Here is a 16,157-nt window from a genome sequence, read left to right as displayed (position 1 = left end):
GTTGCGATCCAGGTGTGCCTGGGTATTCACCTGTTTTTATGCGGGAGTGCGACTATGGTTTGCAATGGTGTACCACTCAATCGTCAAAAAACATTCTGTAGTTCTGTTTTATCGCGTTTATGATCTATTGCCCAATATTGCTTCAAATTACAAGAATTATTGTTTGATTTATTTGCAGAATAAATTGAAACGTTTTTCACAATTTATTTTGAGTTCATTGAGATTAGTTAAACAAGGGAGGAAGTTTCAGCACATTACTTTTGTATTTATTTAACCCAACATTATTTAAACTCTTTAAAGCAATGCAGAATCAAATTCAACAAGCATTCTAAAGTCATTGACAGCACAAATTTAAAGATTGGTAGGAATAAAATGATACGTTGCCATCTTGCACGCATGCAAACACAAGTAGAGTTTCACGGGTAAGTAGTTCATTCGTCAGCTTAACAATGTCTTCATAACTTGGAGGATTTCTTCAAAAAATAAGTTTCTTCTTTTAATGTTATGTGAATGAAAGTAAAATATTCCTATGGTATCGAAAAAAGATTTACTAAAAAAGGACACATTAGAGCGTCACAAAACTGCACAAATTCAAAAGCATTCCATCTTAAATTATTTTATATCTAAATCAAAAATGTACACCCCATTCATTTATCACGCCAAACGCATTAAAACAAACAATCTACTAGCATCAGATAAAAAAACAAGTGGAAGAAAAAAATTTATTTTTTTAAATGTTACTAAAAAGATAGAAACTAACTTCGCTAAGCAGACGAGCATGTGAGGAGTGCCTGGTTTCGATCTTTTGAACGTGGAGTTTGGCTGGTAGACATCAAACATGGGCCTTTCAGGCTTCATTTTCTCATCAGTACTACCAAATGATCTGTATATAAAACATAGTTATTATAGTTTTTGAGCAGCGATAAAAATTATTGCCAAAAACAAAAATTTGGAAAAAGAATATCATTAGGAATTTTGAAAGAGATTGTTATTCAAAGAAAATATTAAAATCTTGCTAGAAGTAAAAAACTAAATCACTTGTTTAAGCGGGAGTGATTAACGTATTACTATTTTAAAAGATTACACACGGGTAATGTCTTTACGATGTATAATTCAGTAAAAAATAATCAGAAACAATTGTATAATCGTTAAACCAACCGAGTCTGGTTAAATTTAATCTGGTTTGTAAAAAAAAAAGACAGAAGACTTAGTTCAACGAAGAACAAATTAATCTGAGAAAAATGTGTAAAAAATAACTTGCTCTGCAGGGGTTGTTGCACTTTTGATTATGTCCAGACTTCTATAAACCAAATCTGGATAGAAATTTTGACATTTTTTATAAATATTGGGAAAAAATCAAACTAAAAATTCTTTGAAATTTATTCATAAATAAAACTAGCAGCTACATTCTATATTGATTAGTTTCATAAAATTAATCAAAATTGAGTACTAAGTAAAAGAATTTTTGAAACGTCCAACGAGCATTCTAAATTCATTAACAGAGCAAAAATTTAGTCTAAATAAGTAAAAGCTATAGAAGAATTTTTGAAAAATTTCATGAAATAATATAATTTTCATAATGTACCTAAATTATTAACACCACCAGGGCAGATGAGTGGTCGAACTACCTCATCACAACCATCATCGTCGTTGTCATCTCCTTCGTTACCACCAGCGTTTCCGTCTTTTTCGCCATCAGCATCTTTTTTCTCGCCACCATTATCGCCCTGCCACAGAACTTTCCAATCAGTGAGTAACAATCGCTCAGTAGTTGATAGGCTTTTGAATGTGGTCCAGTCGTTGACGCTACTACAGCAGCGAAATTTTGATGGTGGCGTTTTGTTGTGGTGGCCTCTTGTGGCCTCTGTGGTCGACCCTAATCAGAATTTGGTGATTGTTGGTTAGTTTTGGTGACTACTTAATATGATATGATAATGTGAGTAAGTACCAGTGAACACTTATTAGAAATATTTTAACGGTGAATTCTGAATAAAATTATGAAAATTTTTTATTAAAATCGGATAATAATGTTAATAAGAACGCTAAAAATGAGTGAAATATTCGATGAATCAATAGAAATTGTATAAACTTTTGATAAGAGCACAAAGATTGAAAATTTGACCATGTAACATGAAAACACATGTGACAATGCAAGAACACGCAATTAAATCTAAAATGAAAAAGGTAAAGTAGTGGTTTTGTCCCAAAAAAAACTTTCAAAAAACATCAAGCTTAGATCTCTTAAACTTTAATATAATTTCACGTTGGCATCTACTGTAAAGAATCTAAAAAAAATTCCTCTAAAGATCTGCAAAAACAACTTTAAAACTCAGTGATATGAAGAGAGGAATGAAAAACAATTCAAAAGTTACCATAAGCAATTCGTTTAATCTTTTTTCTCATAGAGCTAACATCAAACTTTATGAAGTTGCTATTTTCATCTTCTGGTTTATAAACATCCCTGAGTGTTGTACTACTACTGCATTCAATCTTACATAGGGTATCACTATTACTTTGATTGTTGTTGTGGTTGTTAGCGTTATTATTATTACTATTATGACTTTTTTGGTGGAAATATGATGATGAAAGTTTCATTAACAGCATGGTGTCATCTGTCACTCGAGATATGTCAAGATTATCGATGATGCTGTCGTTTGGAAAAAGTCCTTGTTGATGCAGTTGCTCTTCTGGTGGTTGTTGTTTTCCATGTTGATGTAGAGGCTGTCGTTGATGTGGCTGTTGTGATTGCTTCTGTGGCTGTTGTGGTTGCTTTTGTGGCTTTTGACTAAGATGTTGCTTGGGAAAATACGGATTGGGCTGTTGTGAGTTATGTTGATGCTCTTGAAACAGCTGAAACTGATGTAGGGTACTTTCTTGTGGTGAGTGTTGCGTTAGTAGTTGCTGTTGCTGCTGTTGTCGCGACTGCTGCGTGTGGACATCACAGGATGCATTTTCTATATCTTTGATTTTATAGACTGTTGAACAATTTTTTTTTTCAATTCTGTCATTTACTAAAAATGTTTTGAAGGTTCATGTTGAAAAATTTGAAAAAAAAAGTTAAAAATCAAAAATGTCACGTTCAATATTTATTATAGACAAAAAAAATGCTTCTCACTTTTGACATTTGTATCACAGTTACATACATTTTTCTTTGCCATTTTATTTTCAGACATCATATTTTCACCATCATCGTCGTCATCGTTATCTCTTTTCCTCTTCCTTTCATCCCCACTATCTCTCTTAATTTCATCTGAAGGGATGCTGGTAGTCTGTGCACTATTATCTACACTAATATCAATGCAATCTGCACTGTTAATTGTGCTGTTGTTGCTATTAGCGTAATACTTGATTGCATTGATGTTGTTAGTGTCGTTGTTATTTTTGTTGATGTCGTAATTGCTGCTGTTGATGTTGTGGACATTATCGTTGTTGATGCGTTTGTTGTCGATGTTGTGAATGTTATTGTGGTTTTTCTTGTATTTGTTGGTGATGTTGTTGTTGTTGTTGCCGCTGTTGTGGTTTTTATTGTTGATGTTGTAGCCTTGATGTCTAATGACAATATAGCCCAACTTACATAGATGTGAATAAACAAGGTAAGCATTGAGACCGAACGAAGTGTGAGTATTCAGCAAGATGTGATAGCATTCTTGTACACTCATTGGATATGTATCGTCGTCATCATCTTCTTCTTCATCATCGTCATCGTCGTCGTCACCAGTATCATCTTCTTCCTCCTCCTCATCATCATCGTGGTTATCACCATTAACACCATTATCATCCCTTTTATGTTTGTTATCATCATTACTGCTACTGCTGCGGCTACTTTTATTTCTGACGTCATCATGGTCGTCGCCAACTTTGTTCATAATTTGCAAACAGCCCTGCAATGTTTACGAGTTCAGAGGGAAATGTCTCAACTACATAAAAAAATTAAATTCAGAAAATGAAAACAATAGTTTATTATCCACGGAATACTATTTAAAAAGTAAAAAAAATGAATAAATTATGATAATGAGATAGCTAGTGAATAAGTTACAATAAAGAGCAAGCCAATTAACCAAATAATGAATAAATATGCAACCTACCTGGTCTACCAGGAATAGTGCTTCTTCAGGCATCAGCCAATGTTTTCCATCTCTGAACTGACCTACATATCTACTGAACTTGCCCTAATTATTTCATCGCCAATTGGTTGATAAAAATAAGTATAAATAGTAATAGAATAGCATACTGTGATGGTGATATAAATTTAAGTTTAAATAGATAGTGGTAATAGAGAGTAATGGTAATACTAATTGGACTAAGACTATAGCTAGTATTAGTAGTTAAGCTGTGGTTAGTATTGGAAAAAGTATTAGTAACAGCAATCTGAGAAAAAATGAACTCTACCTTGTTAGCAGTGAGTTGTACCTGCCCTACGTCTTCGTACCATCTTCCTACCATCAAACCAGATCTAAAAAAAACACACACACACATATATAAAAATAAATAAAATCAACTACTTCTAAAATTTACAAACATACACTGATGAAATAAGATTAAATTTAGACTGTTTTTTTTCCATAAATTTAAATATAAGAAATGGTAGACAGGTGCTACCGCCTTGGGGTCCACACAAAGAAGAAACCTCCACAAAGAAGGGCCTCACCAAATAAGAGGCATCTACAAAGATGGGGCATCCATAAAGAGGGCCCCCTACAAAGAAGGGGCATCCACAAAGAAGGAGTCACCACAAAAACGCAACTCATATTTTTTCAAAAAGTTAGTTACATCAATTCCATAAACATCACTTGAAAGATACACTAGTTTCAATAGAAAACAATGTAAGCAAATGTATATTATGCAAAGAAAAAAAAGTTCCTGGCTGAAAATAATAATTAAATAAATAATTGAATTGGGAGTTTACAATTTGTCATTGCCACACCACGAGCGGGTACTATACCCCTTAAATCTGACTAGGCACTTAATATTAACAATTGAGTTTACAAAAAAAATTATGTGGAAATGTACATTTTGTGAACCCTTTCAATAGATAGGATATCTGACTGCTCTTCATAAAATTTTATCAACTTCTTTTCTTGAAACCAGGACCCATCAGGTTCGTAGTCCTTGCAACCTCCAGTGTATGAAGTTAGTAATGAAAAGTCTGAATATTTCTTTGACTGCTTCAACAGATCCTCTGCACTAGAATTTTAAAAAATAAAATTTTTTCAATTAATATGATAAAATAAAAAAATTAGACTAGCAATAAGAAAGTAAGTAAAGTAAATCTAATCAAAAACAAAATTTAAAAGTCTGGATTACAACACTAAGTCACTAACCTTAAAAACCTTCCAGACATCTCCAGAAAGATAACCACACACACCAAAATAGTAACTAGCCCTCTAACCAGTCAGCCAGTAATCTTGAAGTGGAAATTATTCCAGATTACTAAATTCAAACTGTCAAAAACCAAAATTTGAATTAGAAATTTATGTTAGGTACTAATTTAGTAGTAACTACTAATCCTAAGGCTATGCCAAGGGCTACTAAAAATATTAAAAAAAAATCAATATCGAATGGTTACTAAATCTGCCAACCAACATTTAAAATAAAAAATTATTAACAAGTATACAAATAATTAAATCAAAAATTTTTGTCAGATAAAAAAATTTAATAAATTAAATCGAATTAAATTAAATTAAGAAATGAACTAAGCAAAACAAGTTTTAAACAAAAGCCATGTGTTTATTTTTACACAAATGTAAACGTGAAGATGGTAACATAGGTTTTTTTTTATGTAAATTTTAAAGTAATTTTTGTAGGAATTAAAATGAAATTGACTAAACCTTCTTGAACGTTCTGATTTTTATATTTTTAATCATTTACCTTAATTATTTTTATTAAATATTTAAATAAGTAATATCGACATAAACAGTTAAACACATCTACAAAACCCAAGCGGACAAAAAAACTTTATTCAACTGACGACAAAAATTTAATTTGCAAATAAAACACCTCAAACTGCAATTAAATTTGACTTTAAGTCGATATAATTCACACGGTTCGGTAACTCTGGTTTCTCTTCATTCCACGCATAAATCTTTCGCCTTTTACTAAAGATTTCCGTGGGGAGGAACATTACAATGAGTGTTTATTGAATTTGTTTGCACCCCTTCAACAAGGGGTAAATTATAACGTAACAAAAAACTTTTATGTTCTCTTGTTCTGTTCGTTTGTCTGTTTGTTGGCCCGTTCGTTTGCTTGGTTGTTCGTGCGTCCTATGTCCGTTAGCGGTTCGTTGCTTGCAGATTGTTGGATTATTACAAAATGAAAATAATTTATATTCTCTGATTTGTTTGTTTGTCCGTTGGTCTACATGTTTGTTTGCTTAATTGTTCGTTCGTCGAATGTTTGTTAGCTGTTCGTTGTTTGCTAATTGTTCGTTTGTTGTTTGCTTATCGTTTGTCGTTGTTTATTCGTTTGTTGCTTGCTTGTTAATTGTTTTCTTTTTCACACGTTATTCGATCGTTCTTACTGTGTATATGATTACAATATGGCTAAAAGAATTACATAGCGAAAGGAGTCGTTAAGTTTTATCATTTTTGGCACAATCTCTTGTTTTGTAAAATTACAACGTTTGAATTGTTTTGAAATTTCAGTTGTAAATTTTACAATACAATTTAAATATTAAACCGCAATTGTTTATCTGAATTCGTATATAAAGTTCACAATTAAATATTTATTCTAGTTATGTCATATAATTAGAAAATGTGATATAAAGGATTAAGTTAAATGACAGCTTAGTATTAGACATTTAGTTTTCCATAAATTTTTAATCGTTGTTTACATAAAAAGTAAACAATTTTTACAAAAGAGTTCTAGTTAATTATATGGGTTTGATCGCTGAAAATTTGTTTTTCTGTTTACGATTGGTCGTTACGATAATTTTTTTGTTTTGTCCGATCGTTTATTAATTATTTGTAAAATGTCGCTTTACGATGGGATTGATTTAGAAGAAAAACAAAAAGCAGATTTGGGTTAGAGTTATAAAAAATAAAACAAAACGTTTCCTAAGCCAACATGCGAAACAAATATGGCGGATTGATTCCTAATTTGTCATTTACACAGCACAACCTTTTTAATTAGTTGTTTTTATAATTGATTATTGTTTTTAGCACTCTTATTTACTATAGCTTTTATTATTAAATTAATTTTTCAATTATTAAAAAAATGTTTATTAATATTATCCTAATCACCTGAAATGTCCTAAAAGACTTCTAAGTCATAAATTAATAATGAATCAACTCTTTCTAATGTTTCTTTTCTACCTTTTCTGGTAGTTTCTTGTAACGTTTGTAATTTAACAGAATCAGATTTTTTTAGAGAGCATTTAAATTTAATTTTACCCATAAACTTCTATATTAACTTTGCCAGCTGGCTGGGGGTCTAGCCTAAAATTATTAGAAACTCAAAAGCAATTACAAGAAAAGAAAATGATGCTTCAGAGTTTAAATAAGGTTTCATGTCACATACAAATAAATATTTATATTAGCATTAAGGATTTAATTCATTAATTTAAAAGTTAAAGCAAAGGAAAAAATCTAACAATAAAAATTTTATAACATAATTTAAATTAGAAGAAAAATAATCCAACTTTAACTCCGGTGATTAGTTTGAAGAATCGACGGGGAGAGGATGGTCATAATCAGGTTTGCTGCTTTTTATGTATTTGCCTGTATATGTTTGCATAATTTTATTTGTTTTTTTGATACATTTTAAAATAAATAATTTTAAAAATAAATAATTGACATTTTTATTGAAATTAATTCATATATATTTCTACCAAACCAACCAACTAGGTGGAATCGATGGGGGGATTGTTTGGCTCGTACATAGGGGACGTGGCATTTGTTGGGATTGTCGACGAGTATGACCCGATGAAACCGAACGATTATGAGAAGATCGTGAAGTCCAAGAAACAAAATTCGAATGATGATGATCGGTTAGTGATGGTGGTGGTGTTTTGATTATATTTATGGTGACGTTGACAAGGAAATTGATGACATTGATGATTTCATTTTTACTAAAAATATTAACAAATTTTTCCTTAAACCAAATTCTTGCAGTAGAAGCCGCCACGACGACCACCACAGAAGCAGTATTAGGAATGACGAGGATGATGGTTACAAACATCGGCCTCCCGGCTGGCGAAATGGTCCTTTGCTCGACGACAGGTTGGTTAGGTGTGTTTATAAGTTTTCTTGTTTGCTTGCTTGTTTGTTTGTTTGTTTGTTTTTGTATCTGTAATAGCCATTGTTTCGTATATTTTTATTTCCATAGGAAACGAAGAGATAGAAGCAGACGAGATGAAGATGACTATGATTCTGGCAGTGCTGCTAAGATAAGAAAGTCTGAATCTGAATCAAGTAAATTTTTCATTGGTTTCAATTGTAGCTAGTTTGAAAATTGATTGGTTGGTTGGTTGTTTAATTATTGGTTCACTTGACTGACTGATTGATTGATGGATTGATTGATTGACAGGTATGGCCCCAAAAGCAGCCATAGCTCCTCCCCCTTCACTAATTGAGGCAGACGATAAAAAGATTGTAGACTTTCAAGGTTGATTCTTGCCATTATTACTGTTTTTTAATATGGCACTGGTCATTTTTGAGTAGCTCTCACCATATTTGTTGGGAAACCTCTTTCGTGTAAAGCTTCACTTTTAATTATCTTAGTTATTTAAATTTTATTCACTTTACTGTGTGTCTTCTTAACTGTCTATGTTGATTGAGGATGTTGTTTTTTTCACATTTTACTTTGTGCATCATTACATTTTTTCCATTCGATCTGTTTTAGGTCCAGTATTGAATAAGCCAGAACCTCCAGGGAGTCAGTTTGGTTTGAGGTTTGTTCACATTTTGTTTATTTTTGTTTCATTCATTTATTCATCCATTCATTCATTCATTCGTTGTTTGGCTGATGGGCTGGGGTTGGTTGGATTAATGATTAAATAACAGATAACTTTTTTACTTATTTAATTCACAACTTAGATCAATTAGATCAAAAATTATTCACTCTCGACTCCTACAAAAACCTTTCCACCATTTGCCCAGCGGTTCTGTGGCCTCGAAAATCATGGCTAGGATGGGGTACAAGGAAGGTCAAGGTCTAGGCAAGCAGGAGCAGGGCATGAGTATTGCCCTCCAGGTTGAGAAGACTAGTAAAAAGATTGGCAAGATTATTCACGAGAAAGATTTGCATAAATGTTTGTTTGTTTGTTTGTTTGTTGTACGTATGTTTGTTAAATCTGTATTAATTTGTATGCACCAAACAAACAGCTCAAGATCTGTCAGTTCCAAGGGCTGAGATGAGCAATGCCAATCTACTGAGGAATCCTTCCAAAGTCATCATGCTACAAGTTCGTGGTCATTTACTGTTGTTGTGTAACATATATTTACATACATACATACATTACATACATACATACATACATACATACATACATACATACATACATACATACAAACATATATACATACAAACATACAAATACAAATTTTGATTGGCAGAATATGGTGGCTCCAGGAGATGTTGATGACATGCTTGAAACTGAAGTGTCTGAGGAATGCGCCAAATATGGGAAGGTCGTCAAGTGTGTCATATTTGAGGTTTGTATCCTTGTTTGTTTGTATCTTTGTTTGTTTGTATCTTTGTGTGTTTGTTTTATTGTGTGACTGCCTCGATGTTTGTTTGCATATTTCTGTTTGTTTTGCTATGTGTTTGTGTGTTCGTTTGTTTGCCTGTTCGTTAGTTTGTTTGTCTAACTATTTATTTAAATTAGTTTGTTTGTCTGACTATTTATTAAATAATTTATCATTTATTTGTTCATTACACTTTTAATTAACAATAACTTTAAAATAAATCAATAGATCCCAGACGCGATTGAGGAAGAGGCGGTTAGGATATTTGTCGAGTTCGACAGATTAGAGGCGTCCATCAAAGGTTATTTGTGTTGCTATTTTTTTTGCTTACTTATCACGGAAATACACACACACATACACATACATACACACACACGCATACATTCGAAGTTTGATACACACAAACTAACAAAAACACATATTTCAACACTCCAGCTGTTGTGGATCTGAATGGAAGATTTTTCGGCGGCAGAGTTGTCAAAGGAAATTTCTACAACATCGACAAATTCAAACAGTACCAACTCGGCGATGACGTAGACTGATTTATTCGTTCACTCACTCACTCATTCTTTCATTCACTCACTCATCCATCCATAAATTTGTTTATACTCTTATTCATTTCTTTATTTTACTCCTTCGTTTGTTAGTTAGTTCATTATTTTATTTAATTTCTAATCGGATTCCTGTTTAAGAATCCAATTTAAAGTTTACGGTAATATAACAGTGACAGTTTGTAATGGAAAAAAAAGAGTATTGTAATATAATGTAATGTAACGTGACATTAATGTGTGTTGTTTAAATGTTAGCATCATGAAACTCTTGCATGTTGTTCAATGTTTGTTAAAAGGTTTATATAATGAATAAACTGTATGTATTTGTATATATAGTATTCTTACATAAGTGTGTGTGTGTGTGCGTGCGTGCGTGTGTGTGTGTGTGTGTATAAGTGTGAGACATCAAGGCATATTGACCAGATTCGCTTTGTTGATAATGACAATTTTTAGGAAAAAAAAAAATATAAAAACATTGTTTGTTTATTTGTTTGTTGGTTGGTTGATTTGTTTGTTGGTTGGTTGGTTGGTTGGTTGGTTGGTTGGTTGGTTGGTTGGTTTGTTTGTTTGTTTGTTTGTTTGTTTGTTTGTTTGTTTGTTTGTTTGTTTGTTTGTTTGTTTGTTTGTTTGTTTGTTTGTTTGTTTGTTTGTTTGTTTGTTTGTTTGGTGTCAACCTGCCTTCGTCACAGGTAGCTAGAATACTATCAATTAACACTTGAGGCAATGTGAGATGGTGTATGTACAAATGAATAGCTGATGTTTTACTATAAAAAAGATACGTTTGGTTGGAAAGATTCAGTGAAGATAATAGAGATTCAGTAATAAGCGTTTCGTCTATGGCTCACTACAATGCTACCAATCAGCAGCGTATAAAAAATTTATGAAATTGGAACTGATGCTAAATGCAATGACAACTTGATGCCATATCTTAATGTAATGAAATTAAGATTGAAAAGGTTTGATCAAAAGGGTTCAATAATTACAAAAGGAAAAAAATCAGTCGACCAAAATCACCTAAATATTTTTAAAAAAATTTTTTAAATCGAAACTTAGAACGTAGATATAACTCCAATGCTTTTTGCCATTTTTCTTGCTTGTTGTCGCTTAATTTTAACAACATGAAAAAATATTTTAAAATGAAATAAATAAATTTTCAATAGTGTGTGTTGTGTGTGTGAGTGTGTGTGTGTGTGCGCGCGCGCGCGTGTGCTTGCGGAATAAAACGAAACCCTTTCAAAAGCACGCTATGCCCGGTTCATTAAAAATTCTTTTCAGGTCATTAACACACAAACACTCTGAATATGAATTTGTATAAGAAATATAACAATATCATCTTAACGATACTACAACATACAAATGGAGTAAAGATGTTATATACATACATACACACACAAATAGACGCATGCATACACACAGCACATAGAATGGACGCATATAAACACACATAAAATAAAAGTTGTATAACACGCATTTGATCTACAGACTAAACAAACACATCATTTCTTTACTTGCATGGATACTACATATAGAATTAAGGACAGACAATTATAAGGTATGATATATCATACAAATACATATATTACATGTATCATATGTACGTGTTATAATCATGGATATAATGGGCAAAAATGTTTGTTTACAATATATTCTGAGCCAGAAATGTTTCAGAAAACACAAAATTGCCGGTGTATTTCATTTAAAAAAAATAAAAATTCTTTGCGAAAATTAGGCTACAACCTTTGTTAATCATTAGAAAAGACACAAAAAAGGGATTTGTTGATGTTAATTTTGTATAGAAAAAACTGAATATGAATGTAGTGGATGGTACTATATGTCAGATCTGCGGCGATTCTGCTGCCGGCTTTTACTGTGGGGCATACGTTTGTGAAGCTTGCAAGGTTAGACGCCTGATTTGATTATTAGTAGTTTAATTATTGAATCTTGAAAAATTAGTTTCTTTTCAATTTTAAGTATTTTGAAACAGGCTTCATTTTAGAATACATATATATATATATATATATATATATATATATATATATATATATTTAAATTATATATAAATATATTCATGTATTGTACTTGGAACTTTGTTTTATTTTATTTTTAGAGGTGGTCTTGTAGCGAATTATAGAAATTTATTTCCTTATCAATTTACTTTCGATTTCGTTTATATGTGCCAAACCAAATGCATAATTTTTAGTTTTTTAAAATTTATTAATTGCATTCAATGACATCTCTGTGACGTCATTTAGACATTAAAATCGGAAACGTTTGACGTCATTTAGACATTTAAATACGAAAAATTCAACGATCATTAAAATAATTTTTCTTAATTCTTTATCGTTATTTTTTCTTAAACACTTCGTTACTCTATTTTCTTATGCTTGCTACTGTTAAAATATAGATTTTTTTTGAAAATTGTACTTTAATGCGTGAATGTGGATCTAATTCATTTCATTTTAAAAGTATCAATTAGACAACTTAAATCTTTTGAGTTAGTTTGGTTTCTTATCGTCGTTTCGCGTTAATTTTTTTCTTAACCTTGTTTATTTTTGACGTTGTTCTATCCGTTTAACCTTTCTGTTTTGTTTCCCAAAATTTTTATTTCTCAGCAGTTGATTGCAGAATGAAACACTTCTTTCGGCACGCAAGACGCATACACGCTCGTACCCACACACAGACGCAAAGGCACACAGGCAATACTTTTTTTAGTTTTCTAAGTCATACCAGATTTTCGAAATCATCAAAAAGGCTCAGTAGATCTGGCCTAGCACGACAAAATCAAAAAAATCACTCTACTGAATTTACGGAAAACGCCAAAAATTAAAGATCATTTTCTCAAAACAAGTTTATTTCAAACGCAAAACACACACAAACGCTGACTTAAGAGAGCCTTACAATTGTCTAAGCAAGAGGGCCTTACAATTGTCTAAGCAAGAGGGCCTTACAATTGTCTAAGCAAGAGGGTCTTACAATTGTCTAAGCAATAACAAAGGTTACCGCTCCAATTACTGACCCTAAGTTCTTGTTTCACTTTCGTTTCAAATTTTAACTCATTTTGTGACATCCTCCACATGTCTCTAAACTTTTTGCTACATAGCCATGTGCTCTTGTTTGATATATTATTGTTTATTCAATTAATGTTTATCGATCGACATCGTGAATTTTGCCGTCTGTGTGTGTGTGTGTTTGTTTGTGTGTTTGTTTGTGTGCGTGTGTGTGTATGTGGGTCTGTGTGTGCGCGTGTGTGTATGTGCGTGCGTGCGTGTGTGTGTGTCTCAACTAAATAGAATGAAAGTAATGAATAAAAAATTGTCATCAAACTATTTTTATTAAACATTACTTTGATCTGTCACATATTAACGTAAGATAATTTATCTTCGGTATGAGCGTGCCTCCCTAGTAGAGAAATTTTTCAAAAGTTGTTTTTATAAATTTTTAATACGTATAATAATAAACTCCTTGTTAACTATCAAAATTTCTGGCGTCACGTTTTTGTACAATGATAGTATTTTGGAATTAACCATTCTAAATGAAAACCCCAACAACTGCACAGAAATTCTTCATTCGGTCATTGAGGTCTAAGATAAGCCGTGACTTCAACCCTTGTCCATCCGATGGTCAGTGCCACGTGACCAAGGAGACCAGGACTCAGTGCCCTCAGTGTAGATACAACAAATGTCTTTCCTTCAATATGTACGCACCTGGTCAGTGTCCTCAAGAAAATTGTTTCGAAAATTTATTTTTTTTAATTTTTGTTCTTGTTTTGATGCTTTGTCGTAAAATTTTGAAAGAATCGTCTGAGTGCTAGATAAATTTCATTTCGTCCTCAGGAAGTGCAAATGTTTCAAAAGACATAAAGCACATCCCCTGCAAAGTTTGCGACTTTCCATCGTCAGGATTCCATTATGGCGCCATCACCTGTGAAAGGTGCAAGGTAACTGCTGAACATTCAACTTATTTCATCGTAAAATCCCCATAGAACGAGGATAATTATTTATGATGCAGTGCTTTTGAGTGAAGCCAAGCCAGTGGCTTTAAGCCTTTTTGTACGCCTGCACTCGCTGCTCGTGTATATGCACACGCGGTTGTTTGCGTGCGTACGTGTGTGTATGCATATGCTTGTGAATGCTTATGCATGTGTTTATGTGTGTGTATGTGTGGTGTGTGTGTGAGTGTGTGTGTGGTGTGTGTGTGTGTGTGGTGTGTAGATGTGCTTAATAGGAAAATACTTCGTTTTTGTTGTACAGAATAAGTCTGAGAAAAAGTACTAAAAAATTTAATTTTGATTTTAAAATGAACTTTATTTTAAGAATTTTTTTATTCTTCCATTTAACACAACTAATTTGGAACTCCTCAAATAGAGTCGTCGCCGGCTGGCTGAAAATAAAAAAAAATCTTCAGTAATACTAGATAGCAAGTTTCGTCGCGAGTCAGACCTCAGACGTTTTATTACATTTTACTCACATTGACCGCCGATTTGTAAAAGAGATGTTAATTTTGTTTCCCCCAGGGATTTTTTCGGCGTTGCATCTTGGATAGAAACATAGAGCTGTACCAATGCATAAGCATCAAAAGAAAAGCTGCCGATGGTGAAAGTGCGGTAGTTGTCGGCGACACTGCTACTGCTACTTCTACTACTGCTACTACTGCTTCTACTACTGCTACTACTGCTTCTACTACTGCTTCTACTACTGCTACTACTGCTTCTACTACTGCTACTACTGCTTCTACTACTGCTACTACTAAAACTAATTGTAATACTTTTCCTAGTAGAAATGCTTTGATAAATTATGGTACAACATTTACGACCACTACTTCGGCTGCTACTGCTGCTGCTGCTTCTGCTACTACTACAAGTAACGTTCATAGCGATGTGAGTGACAACAATGGTGAGGATGGCAATGGCGATGATGAAGATGCGAGATTGGGAATGTGCAGACTGCTGAAGAAGAAGAGGAACATGTGCAAGAGATGCCGCTACCTCAAGTGCCTTGCAGTCGGCATGCGATATGATAGTGAGTAACAAATGATGATGACGCTGGTTTTTACGACGACGATGATGATGATGATGATGATGATGGTGATGATGAGGAGGAAGATGAAAAAATGGATGGTAACGGCGATGATGATAGTGATAATAATGGTTATCAGAATGGGATTTTGATACTATGATGAGAGAATGGTAAGAAGAGTAATGATGATGATGTGACTACGTGATGATGATTGTCAAGTACTGCTAATTATTATTCATAATTTTCATAATTAATGTAATTATGGATAATTTTACAGTAACTTTTAAATAGCATACGTACTTAGTTCAATACTTTTTTAATTTCACGCTACAAATTGACCGACCGATGTTGAATTTGATCCTTAGAAAGCCGCATTGGCAGGCAGTCGAACTTAACGAAGCACAGCATGACGATGGAACTGAACAAGATAAAAAAAGCCAAGGGTGTTTCTGAGCCCTCCCCGCAGCAATTCTCCCAATCCATCTCTGTTTCTATAAATAGCGATCCGGAGAGGCGGAGCCAACGAAAAAATGTTAATGAGTCCAAGTTGAGCAAAAAAGTTACGGTAAAATACCATGGAAAAAGAAAAAAGTTGCCAGCAACGAAAAAACTTAGAAAAATTTTCATCAACAGCGAGGAAGATGATGGTTTGAGTTACGATGATATCCAAATTGACGATGATATCCAAATTGACGAAGATATCCAAATTGACGATGATATCCAAATTGATATCACGAATTTGTCCGCGGTTGAGAGCAGCGCACTGCCAAAAGATGTCACAAAAAATAACAAATTTATAAATTTTGTTGAAGAAATAATTGAACAAAATGTTTTTGGCAAGCCGTCTCAATATGCTGATAACGAGAAAGATTGTACTGAGCTTACTGGCGACAGTCGTACCAACAATA

The 16,157-nt window shown here is 32.9% G+C and overlaps 3 protein-coding genes across 3 annotated transcripts; 2 read left to right on the top strand and 1 right to left on the bottom strand.

Annotated features, from left to right (window-relative positions):
• Positions 1-277: 277 nt before the first annotated feature.
• Positions 278-5,341, bottom strand: HELRODRAFT_192222 (hypothetical protein; the record flags this gene model as incomplete). The annotated part of the gene is made up of 10 exons (XM_009022051.1): positions 278-493; positions 761-883; positions 1,262-1,313; positions 1,586-1,876; positions 2,373-2,975; positions 3,116-3,881; positions 4,086-4,169; positions 4,390-4,453; positions 5,047-5,184; positions 5,322-5,341. 10 exons carry the CDS (start codon positions 5,339-5,341, stop codon positions 439-441), a joined length of 2,196 nt encoding a protein of 731 aa, XP_009020299.1. The 3' UTR covers positions 278-438.
• A 1,626-nt stretch (positions 5,342-6,967) lies between these two features.
• Positions 6,968-10,700, top strand: HELRODRAFT_192221 (hypothetical protein; the record flags this gene model as incomplete). The annotated part of the gene is made up of 13 exons (XM_009022050.1): positions 6,968-7,019; positions 7,417-7,499; positions 7,620-7,691; positions 7,842-7,984; positions 8,112-8,216; positions 8,323-8,408; positions 8,524-8,601; positions 8,839-8,887; positions 9,096-9,247; positions 9,321-9,400; positions 9,552-9,650; positions 9,912-9,984; positions 10,119-10,700. 13 exons carry the CDS (start codon positions 6,968-6,970, stop codon positions 10,223-10,225), a joined length of 1,179 nt encoding a protein of 392 aa, XP_009020298.1. The 3' UTR covers positions 10,226-10,700.
• Positions 10,701-12,042: 1,342 nt separating this feature from the next.
• On the top strand, positions 12,043-15,260 carry HELRODRAFT_81228 (hypothetical protein; the record flags this gene model as incomplete). Its single annotated transcript, XM_009022049.1, has 5 exons — positions 12,043-12,132; positions 13,791-13,945; positions 14,072-14,171; positions 14,748-14,788; positions 15,161-15,260. The coding sequence occupies 5 exons, from the start codon at positions 12,043-12,045 to the stop codon at positions 15,258-15,260; spliced, it is 486 nt and encodes a 161-aa protein (XP_009020297.1).
• Between the last annotated feature and the right edge of the window lie 897 nt (positions 15,261-16,157).

Source organism: Helobdella robusta (assembly GCF_000326865.2).
Source record: "Helobdella robusta unplaced genomic scaffold HELROscaffold_30, whole genome shotgun sequence".
NCBI classification, from domain to species: Eukaryota; Metazoa; Annelida; class Clitellata; order Rhynchobdellida; family Glossiphoniidae; genus Helobdella; species Helobdella robusta.
Note: the sequence above shows the minus strand (reverse complement) of the source record. Positions and strands in the feature narration are given on the sequence as shown.